Source organism: Nyctereutes procyonoides, unplaced genomic scaffold (assembly GCF_905146905.1).
Source record: "Nyctereutes procyonoides isolate TBG_1078 unplaced genomic scaffold, NYPRO_anot_genome, whole genome shotgun sequence".
Taxonomy (NCBI): domain Eukaryota; kingdom Metazoa; phylum Chordata; class Mammalia; order Carnivora; family Canidae; genus Nyctereutes; species Nyctereutes procyonoides.
In genome coordinates this window covers 53,698-73,775 of record NW_026575017.1, presented here as the reverse complement: position 1 = coordinate 73,775, position 20,078 = coordinate 53,698, and the positions used below count along the sequence as shown (strand labels likewise).

Here is a 20,078-nt window from a genome sequence, read left to right as displayed (position 1 = left end):
TTTCTCCCACCTTTGGAAGTGCATTCAAACTGCCCTGAGGTCCTGAAAGCTAACTGCAAATCCAATGATACAACCTTCAGAGAAGTCACCACAGTCGCTCATGCAGAGGTGGTCTTCATGCCAGTGGCTCTCTGGGACAGAGATCACCAGACACATTTGAAGTACAAACCAGGAAAGTCTGTTAGATGGTCACAGCCTTCTGTCACTCTACCTGAAGACGACATGAGCTTGACATCAAGAAATCTTCTCCACTGGTTACCCTCAGAACTCAGAAACTACCTACAATTTCATTCGATCATTTACCATCCTTTTTTCCCCCATACAACTGCCTCTTGTTTAATACCTGATTTCTTGAACCACAAGCCTGACTTTGAGAATGCACCTCCATCAACCCCTCCTGAAATGGGTTTAAATAAACTTGCCATTGTCAGGAGAGGGTCAACAAAACTGAACAATCTGCTAGCACAAGTTTTAACACATGTATCTTTGGGGAAATTTCAGAGAAGGGAGGGAACTGGCTAATCATAGGCTGCCCCAGATTGGACCCCATTGGCATGAACGTTAGTTTCACTTTAAACAAATGAAACTCAGCAGATTTAGGAAAAGCTTTTTAATCCTCCAAAACTGCCAGCTTGTACCAGGAAGAGAGCTATGACCAGGATCCCTCTTTACCTAAGACATGTGTCTCTATAGCACGACAACCTCTCTTTTCCAAACAAATCCTCTCCCCTTCCCTCTAATGCACTTTCTCCTCTTTGGTCATCAGACTGATGCCCCTCTCCTTCACTCACATATGTGTCATGGTGCCTGACTGTCTTTGGAATTCTCCACGTCTGTGTGGATACCCACTATGTAGGCTATGAAGTTTGATTTTCTTCTGTTAAACTGCCAAATTAGATTTATTAATTCTTTATTAATTCCTTTTTAAATAATAAATTTATATTTTATTGGTGTTCAATTTACCAACATACAGAATAACACCCAGTGCTCACCCCGTCAAGTGCCCCCCTCAGTGCCTGTCACCCATTCACCCCCACCCCCCGCCCTCCTCCCCTTCCATCACCCCTAGTTCGTTTCCCAGAGTTAGGAGTCTTTATGTTATGTCTCCCTTTCTGATATTTCCCACACATTTCTTCTCCCTTCCCTTATATTCCCTTTCACTATTATTTATATTCCCCAAATGAATGAGAACTTATGATGTTTGTCCTTCTCTGATTGACTTACTTCACTCAGCATAATACCCTCCAGTTCCATCCACGTTGAAGCAAATGGTGGGTATTTTATTTTTTAAAAGATTTTATTTATTTATTCACAGAGACAGAGACAGAAACAGAGAGAGAGAGAGACGCAGAGACACAGGCAGAGAGAGAAGCAGGCTCCATGCAGGGAGCCCGACGTGGGTCTCAATGCTTGGTCTTGGTCTCCAGGATCACGCCCTGCCCTGCAGGCAGCACTAAACCGCTACACCACTGGGGCTGCCCTGCACTGAGGTTTTAAATGCCGCTTCTATCATTATTCTCCATGCAGTCTGCACAGATCTGTGAACAATATACTCGTAATTCCAACTGCGTCTTCACAGTGACATCATCATTGAGTCTTAGCCAATGCACATTGAATAGATTTTCTTTAAAAGAACATTCATCCAATTTATGTGCACATTTGATCTAGGGGATGACCAATACGCAATCTCTTCCTCTGGATTCTTGGCAGAAATTCTCCAGCTGTCACATCTTCCTGCTAAAACACCCTAGCACGTCTGCCCCTTGTGCTCTGAGGTCAGTGGCACACACACAACCAAATGTGGCAAGGCTCCTGGGGACCTGTGTCCATGTGGGGGAGGACAGATCCTAGGAGGGAGTCACTTCCCACAGGGTGGGGAGAACTAAAGTTTAAAACAGGTGAAAACAGTGAAAGATGGCAACGATGTTCAGTGTGTAACCTTTCCAGGAAAGAGCATGAGGGCTTCCACACACAACCTGGAGAATCCACTCCCTGGGTCTTCAGTATTTCAGGAAACTCAGAGAAGGAGAGGGCTGCAATCAGGGTCATCATATCGGAGGAAGGTTTCAGCATCCTGCGCAGAAGAGGCCACTTGTACATGGGAACCCTTCACTCCTCTGGATGTGACAGTGATGTCAGACAAATTGGTGTAGCGACACCACCTCAGTCCTCAGTGGCCCATCAAAATCTAAGGGATCCGTGGCAGAGAGAAAGAAAGAGAGAGAGAGAGACAGAGAGACAGAGAGAGACAGAGAAAGAGAGAGAGAGACATAGGCAGAGGGAGAAGCAGGCTCCGTGCACAGAGCCGGATGGGGGCCTTGATCCCAGGACTCCAGGATCATGCCCTGAGCCAAAGAGAGACACTTAACCACTGAGCCACCCAGGAGTCCCTCACACCGAGAAATGAGAGTGTAGCCTAAAATCTATGCCACAGTCATGGGAGACCACATGCGGGGAGACTTGTCCAGATCATAGGAGGAGAGTGGACAGAGCTCTGGAGACAGGACCTGTGTCCTATGGGCAACTGATCCCCATGTCATGCAGGGTGAGGTGGTGTCAGGATGCCAGAAGGCGATTGAGGCATATTTATGAGGGGTCAGGCTGGATCAGAGCTGGGAACACCACCTGGCACTGACTGTGGCCTCTGCTCAGGGCTCACAGTGGGGACCTCCCAAACCACACCCTAGCCCGAAACAGCCCCTCCCCTACTGACCCCCAGACATTCTCAGGCAAAGGGACCTGACCCAGGACCAGGGAGGGGTCAGAGAGCTGGGGTCTCATTTGCATGGGAGGGCCCCTCCCTCTCTCAGAGGATGAAGAGGGGAAGGGAGAGATGAGGGGAGGCTCTGCTCAGCTGAGGGGCCACTGAAGACAGGATCCGTGATGACCTCCACCATGGGCTGGTCCCCTCTCCTCCTGACCCTCCTCGCTCACTGCACAGGTGACTGGATGTGGGACAGGGGGAGGGGTCCTGGGAAGACATGTGGGATCCAGACTCCAGCATCACCCTGTCTATTTCTGTCTTTCTTGCAGGTTCCTGGGCCCAGTCTGTGCTGACTCAGCCGGCCTCAGTGTCTGGGTCCCTGGGCGAGAGGGTCACCATCTCCTGCACTGGAAGCAGCTCCAACATCGGTGGATATTATGTGAGCTGGTACCAACAGCTCCCTGGAACAGGTCCCAGAACCGTCATCTATAGTAGTAGTAACCGACCCTCAGGCGTCCCTGATCGATTCTCTGGCTCCAAATCAGGCAGCACAGCCACCCTGACCATCTCTGGGCTCCAGGCTGAGGACGAGGCTGATTATTACTGCTCTACGTGGGAGAGTAGTCTCAGTGCTGGCACAGTGCTCCATGCCTGTGAGGAAGTGAGACAAAAACCCATTTACCCATCTGCAATGTGAGCGAGCGCCCCAGCAGCTGCCTGCTTAGGCTCCCGCTGGGATTCTGCTCATTCTTCAGTTGATGCCCTGAGCCCAGGTGCATCTTGGGAACCTCCTGGGAATAGCACTTGCTTCATCATCTCTGACCTCAGAGTCACTCAGAGTAGCCCATTATACACAGAGGGTGTCAAAGGAAAGAGAAAGTTTTGTCCTCGTGTTCAGGGACAGGTTCTTTTAGGCTACTGAACATTCACTTGTCATCTGCTGTTTTCTCAGTAAATGAAATACTCTTAGGTCGCGAAGCTATCATGGTCCTTCGGCCCCATCCCTGTTCTGCTGATGCACATGTCAGCTCTTTTTGCAGCTGGGATCATTATTGCCTTAGCTTCAACCAGATGATGAGTTCTTCTTATTTGATGTTTGAATGAAACACATAAATCAATGCACACTCAGAAATATAAAAGGTAAAAAATAAAGCTTTCTCAAGAAAATCCCCACGTGAAACTTTATGGAAACTTTATTCATAATCAATACAATTCAAAAAATAAAAAATCTGCACACTTTGTTTATACCAGATTTTTATAAAATGACCAGATTTGAAGTAACGAAGTTTTACTCCAACCTGATGTATAGTCGTAGCGGGTGATATTAGTCAACATTTAAAGAAATAAGTTCTTAAGTTCAAAAGCATGCATGAATATTAACTGCACATTTCTTCAGGATGAATAACATAAATGGCTAAATTCCACATCATGGGAATTTCATTGTATTTTGGAAAAGGCGGGAATCTAGAGGTGTAAGGAGGCCAGGAATTGACAGCAGGTGGAGGAAGGAGGAGGGTGAGCGTGTGAGGCAACTGTATTCCTGGTGATGTCACTCTCCTATAGGGTACTGTGACAGTGGCCACACCACACTGCTTTGTGGTCACATCTCAGTAAACTGTACTCCAGACCATAGCACCTTCGTGTAAGCAGAGAATGTCATCTAGGAGTCTGGGGTCCATGACAGAGCTCACAGGGGAATATCATCCTATCCACTTTCCCAAGGAGGTGTGACCCCTTGTCCCCAAAGGGAGAGGACAGGAAGGTGTGGACCTGAGGGAGATTGAACAGGAAGTTTGAAAATGGAGCAAAGAAACTGCACGTGAGCCCCTTAGGATGACAGAGTGTGTCCCCTGGGCTGAGGGCTCAGTCCCTGTGATGTGTCGGGGCCAGGCCTGGAATTGAACCATGACGTCCACAGTCACAGATGATGGGAGACATCGTTTCCCCTTCAAGAACAGAAAGTCCTCTGTTGTGAGGGTCTCAACCTCTCCATAGCCAGTGTGGAGATCGGACCCGCCCTTATGATTCTGGAGACGATTGCCCTAGGTCCTTCAGCTACAACACCAGATACTTTGAAAACAAAGGTGGATTACTTATAAACCTATAAATTATACCACACACCTGGGGCCATACACAGAGGTCATCGTAGAGACAGAGCGAGCCTGTGGCCTCCCCACCAGGAGTGAGGACAGAAGCTCTGCTGACAGAGAAGGAGTTGGGTTGAGAGACATCACAGAAAAATAACACAAATATTTGATTTTTCTATACTTTTTAGACATTTCAAATGGATCTGGTGTTGACCAGCAGGCTCTTACCATGGAGACAGTCCACAGGGAGTTACCAGTGATGGAAGGGTCACTTTTTTTTTAATAGTAAATTTATTTTTTATTGGTGTTCAATTTGCCAACATACAGAATAACACCCAGTGCTCATCACGTCAAGTGCCCCCCTCAGCGCCCCTCACCCATTCACCCCCACCCCGCCCTCTTCCCCTTCCACCACCCCCTAGTTGCACCCTTATGCTTTTGGGTGCAATAGTAAATGGGATTGACTCCTTAATTTCCTTTCTTCACTCTCATTGTTACTGTAGAGAATTGCCACTGATTTTGGGGGCATTGGTTTTGTATCTTGCCACAATGCCAAATTCCTGTATGAGTTCTAGCAATCTTGGGGTGGAGTTTTTTGGGTTTTCTATGGACAATCATGTCATCTGGGAAGAGGGAGAGTTTGACTTCTTCTTTGCCAATCTGAATGTCTTCTATTTCTTTTTTTTTTTTTTTGCCTGATTGCTGAGGCTATGATTGTTAGTACTATGTTCAATAGCAGTGGTGAGAGTGGACATCCCTGTAGTGTTCCTGATATTAGGGGAAAGGCTCTCATTTTTTCCCCATTGAGAATGATATTTGCTATTTTCATTCATAGATGGCTTTTAAGATGCTGAGGAATGTACCCTCTATCCCTACACTCTGAAGAGTTTGGATCAGGAATGGATGCATTTTGTCAAATGCTTTCTCTGCATCTATTGAGAGGATCATATGGTTTTGTTATTTCTCTTGTTGATATGATCTATCTCCTTGATTGTATTATGAGTGTTTTTTTAATAAATTAATTTTTATTGTTCAATTTACCAACATACAGAATAACACCCAGTGCTCATCCCGTCAAGTGTCCCCCTCAGTGCCCGTCACCCACTCACCCCCACCCCCCGCCCACATCCCCTTCCACCACCCCTAGTTCGTTTCCCAGAGTTAGGAGTCTTTATGTTCTGTCTCCCTTTCTGATATTTCCCACACATTTCTTCTCCCTTCCCTTATATTCCCTTTCACTATTATTCATATTCCCCAAATGAATGAGAACATACACTGTTTGTCCTTCTCCGATTGACTTACTTCACTCAGCATAATACCCTCCAGTTCCATCCACGTTGAAGCAAATGGTGGGTATTTGTCGTTTCTAATGGCTGAGTAATATTCCATTGTATACATAAACCACATCTTCTTTATCCATTCATCTTTCGATGGGCACCGAGGCTCCTTCCACAGTTTGGCTATTGTGGACATGGCTGCTAGAAACATCGGGGTGCAGGGGTCCCGGCATTTCATTGCATCTGAATCTTTGGGGTAAATCACCAGCAATGCAATTGCTGGGTCATAGGGCAGGTCTATTTTTAACTCTTTGAGGAACCTCCACACAGTTTTCCAGAGTGGCTGCACCAGTTCACATTCCCACCAACAGTGTAAGAGGGTTCCCTTTTCTCCGCATCCTCTCCAACATTTGTGGTTTCCTGCCTTGTTAATGTTCCCCATTCTCACTGGTGTGAGGTGGTATCTCATTGTGGTTTTGATTTGTATTTCCCTGATGGCAAGTGATGCAGGGCATTTCCTCATGTGCTTGTTGGCCATGACTGTCTTCCTCTGTGAGATTTCTCTTCATGTCTTTTGCCCATTTCATGATTGGATTGTTTGTTTCTTTGCTGTTGAGTTTAAGAAGTTCTTTATAGATTTTGGAAACTAGCCCTTTATCTGATATGTTATTTGCAAATATCTTCTCCCATTCTGTAGGTTGTCTTTTAGTTTTGTTGACTGTATCCTTTGCTGTGCAAAAGCTTCTTATCTTGATGAAGTCCCAATAGTTCATTTTTGCTTTTGTTTCTTTTGCTTTCGTGGATGTATCTTGCAAGAAGTTACTGTGGCCAAGTTCAAAAAGGGTGTTGCCTATGTTCTCCTCTAGGATTTTGATGGAATCTTGTCTCACATTTAGACAAGATTGAGTGTTGAACCAACCTTGAAACCCAGGTATAAGTCCTACTTGATCATTTTGAATAATATTCTTAATGTATGTTGGAGCCTATTGGCTAGTATCTTGTTGAGAATTTATGCATTCATGTTCATCAGGGATATTGGTCTATAATTCTCCTTTTTGGTAGGGTCACCCTTTTGGTAGGGTCTGGTTTTGAAAATACGGTGATGCTGGCCTCATAAAATGAGTTTGGAAGTATTCCTTCCCTTTCTATCCTTCAGAACAACTTTAGTATAATAGGTATTATTTCTTCTTTAAATGTTTGATAGAATTCCCCAGGGAAATCATCTGGCCCTCGACTTTTGTGTCTTGGGAGGTTTTTGATGACTGCTTCAATTTCCTCCCCGGTTATTGGCCTGCTCAGGTTTTCTGTTTCTTCTAGTTTCAGTTTTGGTATTTTTTGGTTTTCCAGAAATGCATCCATTTCTTCTAGATTGCATAATTTTGGGTGTATAGCTGTACATAATACATTTTTAAAATCATTTATATTTCCTTGTTATTGGTTGTGATCTCTCCTCTTTCATTTATAATTTTAATTTGCTTGATTCTTTTCTCTTGCCCTTTTAATAGGCTGCCTATTACTTTATCTATCTTATTAATTCTTTCAAAGAACCAACTCCTGATTTTTTGACCTGCTCTATAGTTCTTCTGGTCTCTATTTCACCACGTTCTGATCGAATCTTTATTATCTCTCTTTTTCTGCATGGTATGGGTCTTATTTGCTGTTCTATCTCCAGTGCCTTTTGTGTGATGTTCGCATGTGTATTTGAGTTTGTTTTTTTTTCCAATTTTTTGACGGATGCTTGTATTGTGATGTATTTCTCCCTCAAGACTGATTTTGCTCTATCCCAAAGATTTTGAACACTTGTATCTTCATTTTCATTAGTTTCAATGAATCTTTTTCATTCTTCTCTAATTTTCTGATTGACCCATTCATCTTTTAGTAGGATGCTCTTTAACCTCCAGGAGTTTCAGTTTCTTCCAAATTTCTTCTTGTGATTGAGTTCTGGTTTCAAAGCATTGTGGTCTGAAAATATGCAGAAGGCAATCCCTATTATTTGGTCTCCGTTGAGACCTAATGTGACCCAGTATGTGGTCTATTCTGGAGAAAGTCCATGTGCATTTGAGGAGAATGTATATTCAGTTGCATTTGGATGCAAAGTTCAGTGTACATCTGTGAAATCCATCTGGTCCAGTGTATAATTTAAGGCCCTTGTTTCTTTGGTGATGTGCCTAGAAGATCTGTATTTTACAGAAAGTGCCCTATCAAGGCCTCATTCTATTAGCATATTATTATCTAAGTATATCTTTACTTGGATTATTAATTGATTGATATACTTGGTAGCTTCCACAATAGGGGCATAAATATTCATGATTCTAAGGTCTCTTTTTTCATAGACCCTTTAAGTATGGTATAGTCATCTCTTACTACAGTCTTTGGGATAAACTTTAATTTATCTGATATGAGGATTGCTTCCCTAGCTTTCTTTTGAAGACCATTTGAATGGTGAATGGTTTTCCAACCTTTTATTTTCAGGCTGGAGGTGTCCTTGGGTGTAAAATTAGTCTCTTATAGACAGCAAAGAGAAGGGTCATGCTTTTTTTATCCAGTCTGATACCCTGCATCTTTTCATGGGATCATTTAGCCTATTCATGTTCAGAATTAACTATTGAAAGATATGAATTTAGTGTCATTTTAATACCTATTCAGGTCCTGTTTTTGTGGATTATTTCTTTGGACTCCCTTTCTTTTACGGGTCTCTCTTAGTATTTCTTGCAGAGCTGGCTTGGTGGTCACATATTCTTTCAGTTTCTGCCTATCTTGGAAGCTCTTTATCTCTCCTTCTATTCTGAATGACAACCTTGCTGGATAAATTATTTTTGGCTGCATGTTCTTCTCATTTAGTACCTTGAATATATCACACTAGCTCTTTCTGGCCTGCTTGGTCTCTGTGGAGAGTTCTTCTGTTAATATGATATTTCTCCCCATATAAGTTAAGAATCGCTTGTCTCTAATTGCTTTAAATATTTTCTGTTTATCTTTGGAATTTTCAAGTTTCACTATTAAATGTAAAGGTATTGAACAGGTTTTATTGATTTGGGGAGGAATCCCTCTATCTACTGGATTTTAATACCTGTTTCCCTCTCCAAATTAGGGAATTTCTCATCCATGATTTATTCAAATATACTTAGTGGCCCTCCATCCCTTTTGGCATTTTCTGTAATCCCAAGTATTCGTGGATACTTCCTCCTAAGTCTATCATTTGTTTCCCTTAACTTTTCCTCATGGTCTTTTAATTGTGTTTCTCTTTTTTCCCTCAGCTTCCTTCCTTACCATAAAATTGTCTTCTATATCACTCACTCATTCTTCTACCTCATTAACCTTCATCATTAGGACATCCAGTTTCAATTTTATCCCATTTAATTGATTTTTAATTTCGGCCTGATTAGATCTAAATTCTGCAGTCATGAAGTCTCTGGAATCCTTTATGATTTTTTTCCAGAGTCACCAGTAGGTTTATATTTGTGCTTCTGAATTGGCTTTCTGACATCAAATTGTAATCCAAATTCTGGAACTCTGTGGCAGAGAGTACTGTTTTTGAGTCTTTCTTTTGTGGTGATTCTTCCTTCTAGTCATTTTGTACAGTGCAGAATGGCTGCATGAGTTGGCTAAGTCAAGAATATCAACCACAACCTAAGTAAATTTCATCCTAGATGATTCTGATAAGGTAAGAGACCAGAAAAGGAAAACAAAGATCAGAACAAAATAAAACAAAAGGACCACTAAAGTGAAAAACAAAATTTAAAACAAAGTAGTAAAAAAATAAAATGCCAAAAATCCCAAATAAGAAGGAAAAAATGAAGATAAAAAAAGTAAAGAGAAAAGAGAGAGAAAAAAAAAACAGAAAAAAAAAAACAGAAGAAAAAGATAAAACAGGGGGAGACTGGGAGATAGTGAAGAAGTCATAGTGGAGAAGGAATGTAGTCTACCCGAAGGGTCCTACAGTGTGATCCCCTTGGTTCTGAGTTTTCAGTTCTGTATGTTAGAAGATGCTCAGTCCCAAATTTATATAAATCAGAAATACTTTTAGAAAGCCACAATATTGACCACCAAAACATAAACAAGATAAAAGGGTGGCAGAATGGGAATGAGGAGAGAATATAATCTCACAGAATGAACCTGCACAGTATTCCACTTGGTTCTGGGTGCATGCTGGTCATGTTTTAGAAGGTATTAACTTCCACCATTGTAGAACAAAATGAGGCAGACAAAACAAAAAACACAAAGCAAAACTCATGTTTTGGGAGATATATCTCCCAAAATTAAATTGAGTGTGTTGAAAGGAATTGGGAAGCGAATAATATATCAAAGACATGTAATCATAGAAATATGAAAGTCAAAAAAGAAATTTAAAAATGAAGAGGTGATAAAATATTTTAATTAAGGTGGGAATAGAGAAGACTTATTGGAAATTTTTAGTCTGATATTAAAACGAGATGTAATGGAAAAAGGGAAAAACATTTAAAAAGGAAAAGGAAGGGGGGTGCCCTCTAGTTCTACATACTGTAAATCCCTTGTCTCCCCCTGGAACTTTGCAGCGCTGCTTGGTCAAGAACTTGCTCTTACTCTGTCCTTCTAGTTCATTTTCGGGGGGAAGGGCCTGCTGTGCTGATTCTCAGGTGTCTGCACCTGGGGGAGCTGCCCCCGCCCTGTTTACCCTGTGACACCTCTGGTCCCTGGCGGCCCCGCTCCATCCCAGGCACAGGGTGACACCAGGAGGCCATCAGCACTGGCGGCGGCCAGCTCCCCAGACCTGGAGTCAGCTCCAGCAGCTCCCAGTCCGCAGGGGCCTGGATACTCCCGGGGAGGCACAGGTGCCCTGATCTGCAGTTTGGGGGCACCGAGCGGCAGGACACTTCTCACTCTCCTGGGCGCCCCCCCCCCACCTCCGCCTGCCCAGGGGGGTTGTGGGATCCTGGCCTGTGCCTGCCGGCGCCCTGGGATCCGGGGCCTGTGCTGCTGGAATCGCGCTCCCAGGGTGCGACCCCTGAGGGCCCCAGGGCGCAGCCCCCTCCATCCAGAGCCCGGGCCTGACCGACCAGCTTCTCCCCGAGGCCCTGCAGGGCATGTCCCAGCCCTTTATGGAGACAGGCGCACTGTCTGGCACTCACTTTCCCCGGGTGCGCATCAACTGTTAGTGACCCCGGGAGACTGGAGGCTCCACTGCCCCTCCTGCGCTCTTGCCCAATTTCCTCTTAAGTGCTTTAATGTCCAGGAAGAATCCGGTGCAGATTTTTAAAGTTCCCGCTATCTAGGGCTGGGCTTTCCTGCCTGTGGCTTTCACTGACCACTTTAGCCGAGCTCATCGCGGTGCCCCTCCCCCACGTGATTCTTTTTTATTTTATTTTTCTGCCTTCCTACCTTGCTAGAAGTGAAAACCCTCTTCCGTGTCATGTTCCAGCTCTTCACTCTTTAAATCTCAGGTGGATTCATAGGTGTTCAGGATGTTTTGAAAGTTATCCAGGTAAGTTGGTGGCACCAGGTGAGTTGTGGAAGCTACTCCTTTGCCATCTTCTCCAGTTGTAGTGAATTGAGGGGACACCTGCACCCCAATGTTCACAGCATCAGTGTCTACAATAGCCAATTGCGGAAGGAGCCATCATGTCCTTTGACAGATGAATGGCTAAAGATGTGAGATATGTATGTATATCCTGTATATACTGTATACACACACACACACACACAAACACACACAAAGGAGAATTACTCAGCCATCAGAAAGGACAAATGGACCTGGAAGGTATTATGCTGAGTGAAATAAGTCAATCGGATAAAGACAACTGTGATAGGGTTTCACTCATATGTGGAATATAAGAAATAGTGAAAGAGAATATAATGGAAAGGAAGAAAACTGAGTGGGGGAAAATTAGAAACGAAGAACAACCATGAGAGACTCCTAATTCTGGGAAACAAACAAAGGGTTGCAGAAGAGTAGGAGGGTGGGGTGATGGGGTTACAGGGTCACGGGCACTAAGGAGGGCATTGATGGGATGAGCACGGGGGTTATATGTTGAAAAATTGAATTTAAATAAAATATTTTTTAAAATTAGAGTGCCTGGGTGGCTCAGAGTTTGAGCATCTGCCATTGGCTCAGGGCATGATCCTGGAGTCCTGGGATGCAGTCCCCCATGGGTTCCCTGCAATGCGGCTCTTCTCCCTCTGCCTGTGTCTCTGCTACTCTTTCTGTGTCTTTCATGAATAAATAAAAAATATTTAATAAAAGAAGAAAATATGCATCTATAGGGGCTCCTTGCAGGCTCAGTCAGTGTAGAATAGCATTCTTGATCTCGGTTGTAGGTAGAGGTTAGTGAAAAACAAATTCTTAAAAAATGGAAAATATTGGGGATCTCTGGGTGGCTCAGCAGTTCAGTGCCTTCCTTCAACCCAGGGTATGATCCTAGAGTCCCAGGATCAAGTCCCCAATTGGGCTCCCTGCATGGAGCCTGCTTCTCTCTCTGCCTGTCTCTCTGCCCTTCCCTGTGTATGTGTGTCTTTTGTGAATAAATAAATAAAATCCTTTTAAAATGGAATATATAAATGTAATATTTCCTAAAACATAGTATCACAGTATGTGCTCTCATCTGTATGATTTCATCTGTGTTCTACATGTTTTATGGGGGAAAAAGTTTTAGTGATGTTAAGATTATTTCCTATTAATAAACATTCTGTCTAGCATTTTTGAGGATCCATTGGTATCGTGTGTAAGAAAGGAAAGCGTTGTTACAGGGAGGCACAATTTCATGCCAGCATCCCCAGGGAATATGCTCTACTGAGGTCACCAGTAAAGGGATACCCTACCTTAGGGCATGTGTCCCTGCTCGGGAGCTATTGCCCCAGGACTGTGGCCCACCCCCTCATCTGCCTCTGTCACTGTGCTTAGCTGTCTCTTATCACTGTCATACACCTGACTTTAAGCTCCACAGAAGCTTCTCGATAATGAGGGCTGGAGACAAGGGCCCAGGGTTTTTTGTCTCGCTTCCTCCTTACATGAGATGCTGTGGGTAATTGTAGCTCCTCCCACTGACATCATGCATACCACACTAGTAGTCAGCCTCATCCTCAGGCTGGGCTCCTGTGATGGTGAGGGCAGCTTTGTTCCCAGAGATGGATCCAGAGAAGCGATCAGGGACCTCAGAGGAATGGCTGCTTGTGTCAGAGATAAGCATGCAAGGAGACCGGCCTTGGGTCTGCTGGTACCAGCTGGGTAGTTACTTGTAGTCACTGACCCAGAGCTGAGGCCACACGTGAGTGTGACTGTCCCTCTTGGAGACACTGAGACTGATGACTCCTGAGCCACCACAGTCTGAGAATCTTCTCCTAAAACCAAGAGAGAAAGGTGTTGTTATGAGAGATAAGGGTCACCCTGAGACCTTGATTTTGTGTGCTCTTCAAGGATGCAGAGTCCATTTCCCTGACCTGAGCCATAAGCAAGGAGCCCAAGAAGAAGCACTGTCCAGGCCACGGTGGGGACCCTCACAGGATGTGGTCTCACAGGATCTTCAGCCAGAATAGGGTGTCCGTGGGCCTTTTCATGACTCCACACCTATGAGATTAAGGAAGTGCTTCATGAAAATCAGCTTCCTCTCTCCCCTGGCCCAGGGTCACTCACATGTAATCTGGGAGATCTTGAAAGCAGCAGATGCTGGAACCTCACACACACCAATGATAGCATGATGACTGGGACACTGCATGTCAAGAAGACACCTTTCACCAAATCAACTTCCTATGACCCTGGTGACCTCCACCCCAAAGTTCCTCTCTGATAATCCTGAGAGCTGTATGAGGAGATGGATGTTTTCCAACTCCTGGCCCTTCCTCTAAATCACCTCAACTCTAACCTCTCAGGGTGACATTTTCTTCCCTCCCCAGGGACATTGCTCCTTGTCTCTTTGGAGGATCCTAGCAGCCACTCCTCCAGCCATGAGGACACTGGGAATCTCAGAGTCCATGTGACAGATGTAGCAATGGTGCTCTCCTCTTTGTTAATCATGGACAGTGTTTACAAGGAGTCCAGGGGTGCCAATCAAGGATGTCTCTATCAGAAATGAACACAAAACTGTGTGAACAAGTGAACCTCATGGACCATTTTGAACTCCATTTCGCTTTGTTTTCTGTTGAGGATCAGATGGCTCTGGAAGGCTGGGAAGGAACCTGGAGAAGGAGAACAGGCAGGAGCTTAAGGATTCTCCAGGAACAGGGGAAGATGAGGCTCAGGCCTCATGTTTTCCCCAGGGAGAGACACCAAAATGACTGGCATTCATTTTGAATTACTTGTAAATTGTTCGTTTGATAAATCCTGCATGTTCTTTCCCCTTTCTCTTCATGTTTAAGATTCAGAACTCATATCTAAGAAAAATAATCATACTGCTGATTAGCCTATTAAACGAACATATCCCTGACACTTTAGAAAAGAATAGGTAATTTCATTACTATCAGATTTTGAGACGAGAGGGATCCCTGGATGGTGCAACGGTTTGGCGCCTGCCTTTGGCCCAGGGTGCGATCCTGGAGACCCGGGATCGAATCCCACATCGGGCTCCCGGTGCATGGAGCCTGCTTCTCCTTCTGCCTGTGTCTCTGCCTCTCTCTCTCTCTGTGTGACTATGATAAATAAATTTTAAAAAAATAAAAAAAAAAGATTTTGAGATGAGGACCAGTATTTATACTCAAGAAAATAGAAGAATGGGGAAAGCTGAAAACACAATCTTTTCCATATATAAGTATATAGTGACATAAACAAGGAAAGAAATAAGAACTGGAATGATGGCAAATAAAAGACTCAGGCACTTACTGCATACTCCATCATGAGCACATTTGGGAGACATAGTTAGAGCAACAGTCCCTGAGGGTGTCCACCTGGACACATTGCCCCAGGCCTTCTCCAGACACCAGCATCCTATTGGCTTCCCTGTGGGGCAGGTCTGGGTGAGGATCTGCAGCCAGAGCAGAATGGAGCGATTGATAGACTGGAGACAGAATTACCCAAGTCCCCAGGAGTCCTTTCAGGCAGGAAGGTGATAGAGCAGCGCCCCCGTGGGTCCTGAGTGATCCTACATGAGTCAGGTAGGAGTGTCCTATGGGCTGTCTGGTACCTCTGAGAGGACATACTGATGCAGGCTGACCAGGGAGCTCTAGAGATCACTGTGTCCCCTGTGCTATGTCCTGTCACATCACTGTTCTCTCCCACAGGGTGTCAGGGAACCAGCACTGGGAGCTCGGGGGCTCCTCCCTGGTTGGGGTATCTGATGCATGGCTCACTGCCTCTTCACATCTGCTCCCCTCATTCCATGTTCCCCATCACTGAGAGACTGCACACAACTAGTCTCAGCTCTAATACTCCCAGGGGATCAAGGCCAATTTTTTAAAAAAGATTTTACTTATTCATTCATGAGACACAAACACACACACACACACACACACACACAGACACAGAGAGAGAGAGAGAGAGAGAGAGAGAGAGAAGTACAGATACAGGCAGAGGGAGAAGCAGCTCCATGCAGGGAGCCCGATATGGGACTTGAACCCGGCACTTCAGGATCACGCCCTGAGCTGTAGGCAGGCACTAAGCCGCTGAGCCTCCCAGGGATCATGGACCTCCTGAAATTATGGTTGCGAAAAACTGGAGCACAAATTAGCCAATTAGCCCTGCCTTGCCCAGAATTGTTGATGTTCCCATGGGATAGAGGCGAAGCGATCTACTGAGTAGCTGACACCATGGCAAATGGGCAAAAGGAAATTGCCTTCTTCTTCCAGGTTATGGACACCATGTCTTTGCTGAGCAATAAAGTGAACCCTGCATGAGGGCGCATTTGGGGGATTCATTAGTGTATGCAAGCAGTGGGCACGTTTTTCCAAATATTTCCTCCCCTTAGGCCAACTTATCTCAATATCCTCTTACCATGAGAGTTGGTGCTTTTGGAGATTGGGTGTTTTTGGCTTGATTTTATGGCTCTCAGCCTCTGGATAGTTCTTGGTTGGAGGAACTTACAGCCTCGTATCTTACATGTGGGAGACATAATACAAGAGAAGGAACCCCAGGTTCTCCCTGCTGTGCTCAATTTGTTTGAAGTCTTCCTTCTTCATTCTACCTTCTGAAGTCTTCCTATACTTGTCTCTTGTAGTGTGTCAGGACATTTCAGTTGTAGGATCAGACCTGATTGAATGGGAGCACTTCCTGTTGTCCAGAACTAGGGATCCTCATGGTGCCTTCTCTGATTGCTTCACTGCAGTGCTAGGATGGGGAGGATCCTGCCGAGGTGATGCGATGGAGGTGATTTATCTTGACTTTCAAGCTGTTAAAGTAAAGGACAAGTAATTTGAGTATCTTTTTACATTATTCTTTATAGAACAATAAAAACTATAGACAGCACATAACCAAAACTTCAATGCAAAACGTTTTACAAGCCAGATGGGACCCGTTATAGTACAAATGTCCAGCTTTGTGTTCTTAAATGAGGGGATTGAAGATGATATATTTTATTACCATTTTCCGTATCTTTTTGTGTGTTGAACTTTTTATTTATATACAGAAAAAAGGCAAAAATGTGTTAGAGATGTCTAACATACATTTCTTTTTCTTAAAGATTTTATTTATTTATTTATTCATGAGAGAAACAGAGAATGAGAGAGAGAGGCAGAGACACAGGCAGAGGAAGAAGCAGATCCCATGCACAAAACCCAATGTGGGACTCGATCCCGGGTCTGCAGGATCAGGCCCTGGGCTGAATGCAACAGTAAACCACTGAGCCACCTGCTCTGCCCCTAACATACATTTCATCCAGTGTTTCTAACGGCTTTCATACTGAGGGACCCAAAGCACCGGAAATGAGGGACAGAGAACCTGCTGAATCTCATAAAGGTATTTTATCTCTTCGCTGCCTCAGCTTTGACCTTCTGTGTCCCTAATTGACGTGAGGGTAAAGACCCCAACTGTTCTCCTTGCATCTCCTTTGCAGTCATGCTTAGGGGGCCCTGGCCTCTTCCTGACAGATGGAGGATTTATTACAAATGTCCAGGGAATGGCTGAGGACAGAGAGAGGCTGTGTCATGATAGGAACTGGCCATGGAGTCCCAGACACCACTGACCCAGCGAAGTACTTACCTTCGCAATCTCCAGATTCATATCAGGAGGTGTGGAAAGGACAAGCCTAGGGAGGTGTGAGTGCTGGTGGATCAGGGCCTGCTGTGTGTATTAGGATTAGACCCATCACTGATAAGACACTCAACATATGAGGAGAGAGAAGGAGAGTCCCCAGCTGCCCTTTGCCTGTGACTAGTACAGAAAGTAGTGATATGGAGGTGGGACATGTGCAGGACATCATGCAGCAAACCCTGAGATCTGCTGGCACCCCCCCCACACATACAGTCTCCCTCACTGCCACCCACATCCCTGAGCAGGGGCTCCTCATGCACATCCACACTCCACCCCTGGAGAAGTCCAACAGCTTCAGGCCATGAGGAGGTGTCTCTCAAATGGACTTTTTAAAGGGTCTCTCTCCTCCTGTTTTCCACAGGGTGGCCAAGGCAGGAGGATGCAGGGAGGGAAGCACATGAACATCCTAACCTACAACCTAATTATTAGAGCCTCGCTCTGAGGCTTCAAAGGCCTTGGTTGTCCCTGAACTAGGGCTCACACCCAGAGGGACTCAGCTCATGGGAAGCCTCCTGTCACAGCAGTGACCAGGCGGCCTTGAGCTCCCCGTCTCATCACAGAAGGACCCAGACATCCTGTTGACTTCCCAGTGCAAACTAGAAATGTGTCCATTAATGACTCTCTGGAAAGACAAGTAGAGATGAATGTACACATTGTGTGGCTCCTATGTATGACCATATGTATTCTCAGTCCTCAATCAATCAATTGTAGCAGAATTTAGAATTTTTATCTATGGGCATTTTACAAAATAAGAAATGTGAATTACGTCATGAATGGAATAATACTTGAAAACTTCTTTTTTTTAAAAAAAGATTTTATTTATTTATTCGAGTAGAGAGAGAATGAGAGAGAGAAGCAGGCTCCATTCAGGGAGTCTAATTCAGGACTCGATCTGGGACCTCAGAATCATGCCCCAGGCTGAAGGCAGTGCTAAACCACTGAGCCATCCAGGGATCCTCAAAACTTGAAAAATTCTAATCATAATTATTTCTTCAACAATAAATGCAGTCAACTTTCAACTATGAAATGACCTGAATAAAGTAACTCAGTGAAGAGAAAACCCATTGCACACCAGGAGGGGTGCTGCTGTTTGATTCTAGGGAGGAGACGGAAAGTAAGTGCAATGTTTAAACCCCCTTCATGCACATGGACTTAAGTCCCCTGTAAGGTGAGAGCCAAGGCTGTGGCCATATGTCAGTCCAGCCCTCTACTGGCTGTGAGGTGACAGCTGGCCTGGAGCCTCAGAAGGAACCTCCAGTACATAGCACATTCAAGTGTCCTCAGACCTGTGTAGACGTGTATGTGCAGACCTCATGGCTGACAGATCTAGGGGACTGGACGTCAAAGCCACCTCTTGTTCAGTGCGAAGCACACAACTCAGAGCCTCTCACGAGGGCCTCAGGGCAGGAACCAGGAAGGAAAAAGAATTATTCTGGGACTAGGCAGCTGCAGGTCGCAGGATAGACAAAAAGTGACCCTGCTGATAGAGGGAACATACCTCAACATCTTAAAAGCCATCTATGAAAAGCCCACAGCAAATATCATTCTCAATGGGGAAGCACTGGGAATCTTTCCCCGAAGATCAGGAACAAGACAAGGATGTCCCCTCTCACCACTGCTATTCAACATAGTACTGGAAGACCTAGCCTCAGCAATCAGACAACAAAAAGACAGTAAAGGCATTCAAATTGGCAAAGAAGAAGTCAAACTCTCCCTCCTTGCCGATGACATGATACTCTACATAGAAAACCCAAAAGCCTCCACCCCAAGATTGCTAGGACTCATACAGCAATTTGGTAGTGTAGCAGGATACAAAATCAATGTCCAGATCAGTGGCATTTCTGTACACTAACAAGGAGACTGAAGAAAGAGAAATCAAGGAGTCAATCCCATTTACTATTGCACCCAAAAGCATAAGATACCTAGGAATAAACCTAACCAAAGAGGTCAAGGATCTATACCCTGAAAACTACAGAACACCTCTGAAACAAATGGAGGAAGACAAAGATAGATGGAAAAACATTCCATGCTCATGGATTGGAAGAATAATACTGTGAAAATGTCAATGTTACCCAAGGCAATTTACACATTCAATGCAGTCCCTATCAAAATTCCATGGACTTTCTTCAGAGACTTAGAACAAATCATCTTAAGATTTGTGTGGAATCAGAAAAGACCCCGAATAGCCAGGGGAATATTAAAAAAGAAAACCAGAGCCGGGGGCATCACCATGCCAGATTTCAGGTTGTACTACAAAGCTGTGGCCATCAAAACAGTGTGGTACTGACACAAACACAGACAAATGGATCAGTGGAACAAAATAAGGAATCCAGAAGTGGGCCCTCGATTCTATGGTCAACTAATATTCCCTGAAGCAGGAAAGACTATCCACTGGAAGAAAGACAGTCTCTTCAATAAATGGTGCTGGGAAAATTGGACATCCACATGCAGAAGAATGAAACTAGATCGCTCTCTTATACCATACACCAAGATAAACTCAAAATGGATGAAAGATCTAAATGTGAGACAAGATTCCATCAAAATCTTAGAGGAGAACACAGGCAACACCCTTTTTGAACTTGGCCACAGTAAGTTCTTGCAAGATACATCCACGAAGGCAAAAGAAACAAAAGCAAAAATGAACTACTGGGACTTCATCAAGATAAAAGCTTCTGCACAGCCAAAGAAACAATCAACAAAACTAAAAGACAATTGACAGAATGGGATAAGATATTTGCAAATGACCTATCAGATAAAGGACTAATATCCAAGATCTATAAAGAACTTATTAAACTCAACACCAAAGAAACAAACAATCCAATCATGAAATGGGCAAAAGACATGAAGAGAAATCTCACAGA

General features: G+C 44.4%; 1 gene segment (V, D, J or C); it reads left to right on the top strand.

Moving 5' to 3' along the window:
* Window positions 1-2,859: 2,859 nt before the first annotated feature.
* The window catches only part of LOC129520525 (immunoglobulin lambda variable 1-40-like), a 40,822-nt gene continuing 23,603 nt past the window's right edge, over window positions 2,860-20,078 (top strand). Inside the window, 2 exon segments of the V gene segment in view lie at window positions 2,860-2,941; window positions 3,034-3,365. Coding sequence covers window positions 2,884-2,941; window positions 3,034-3,365 — 390 coding nt within the window.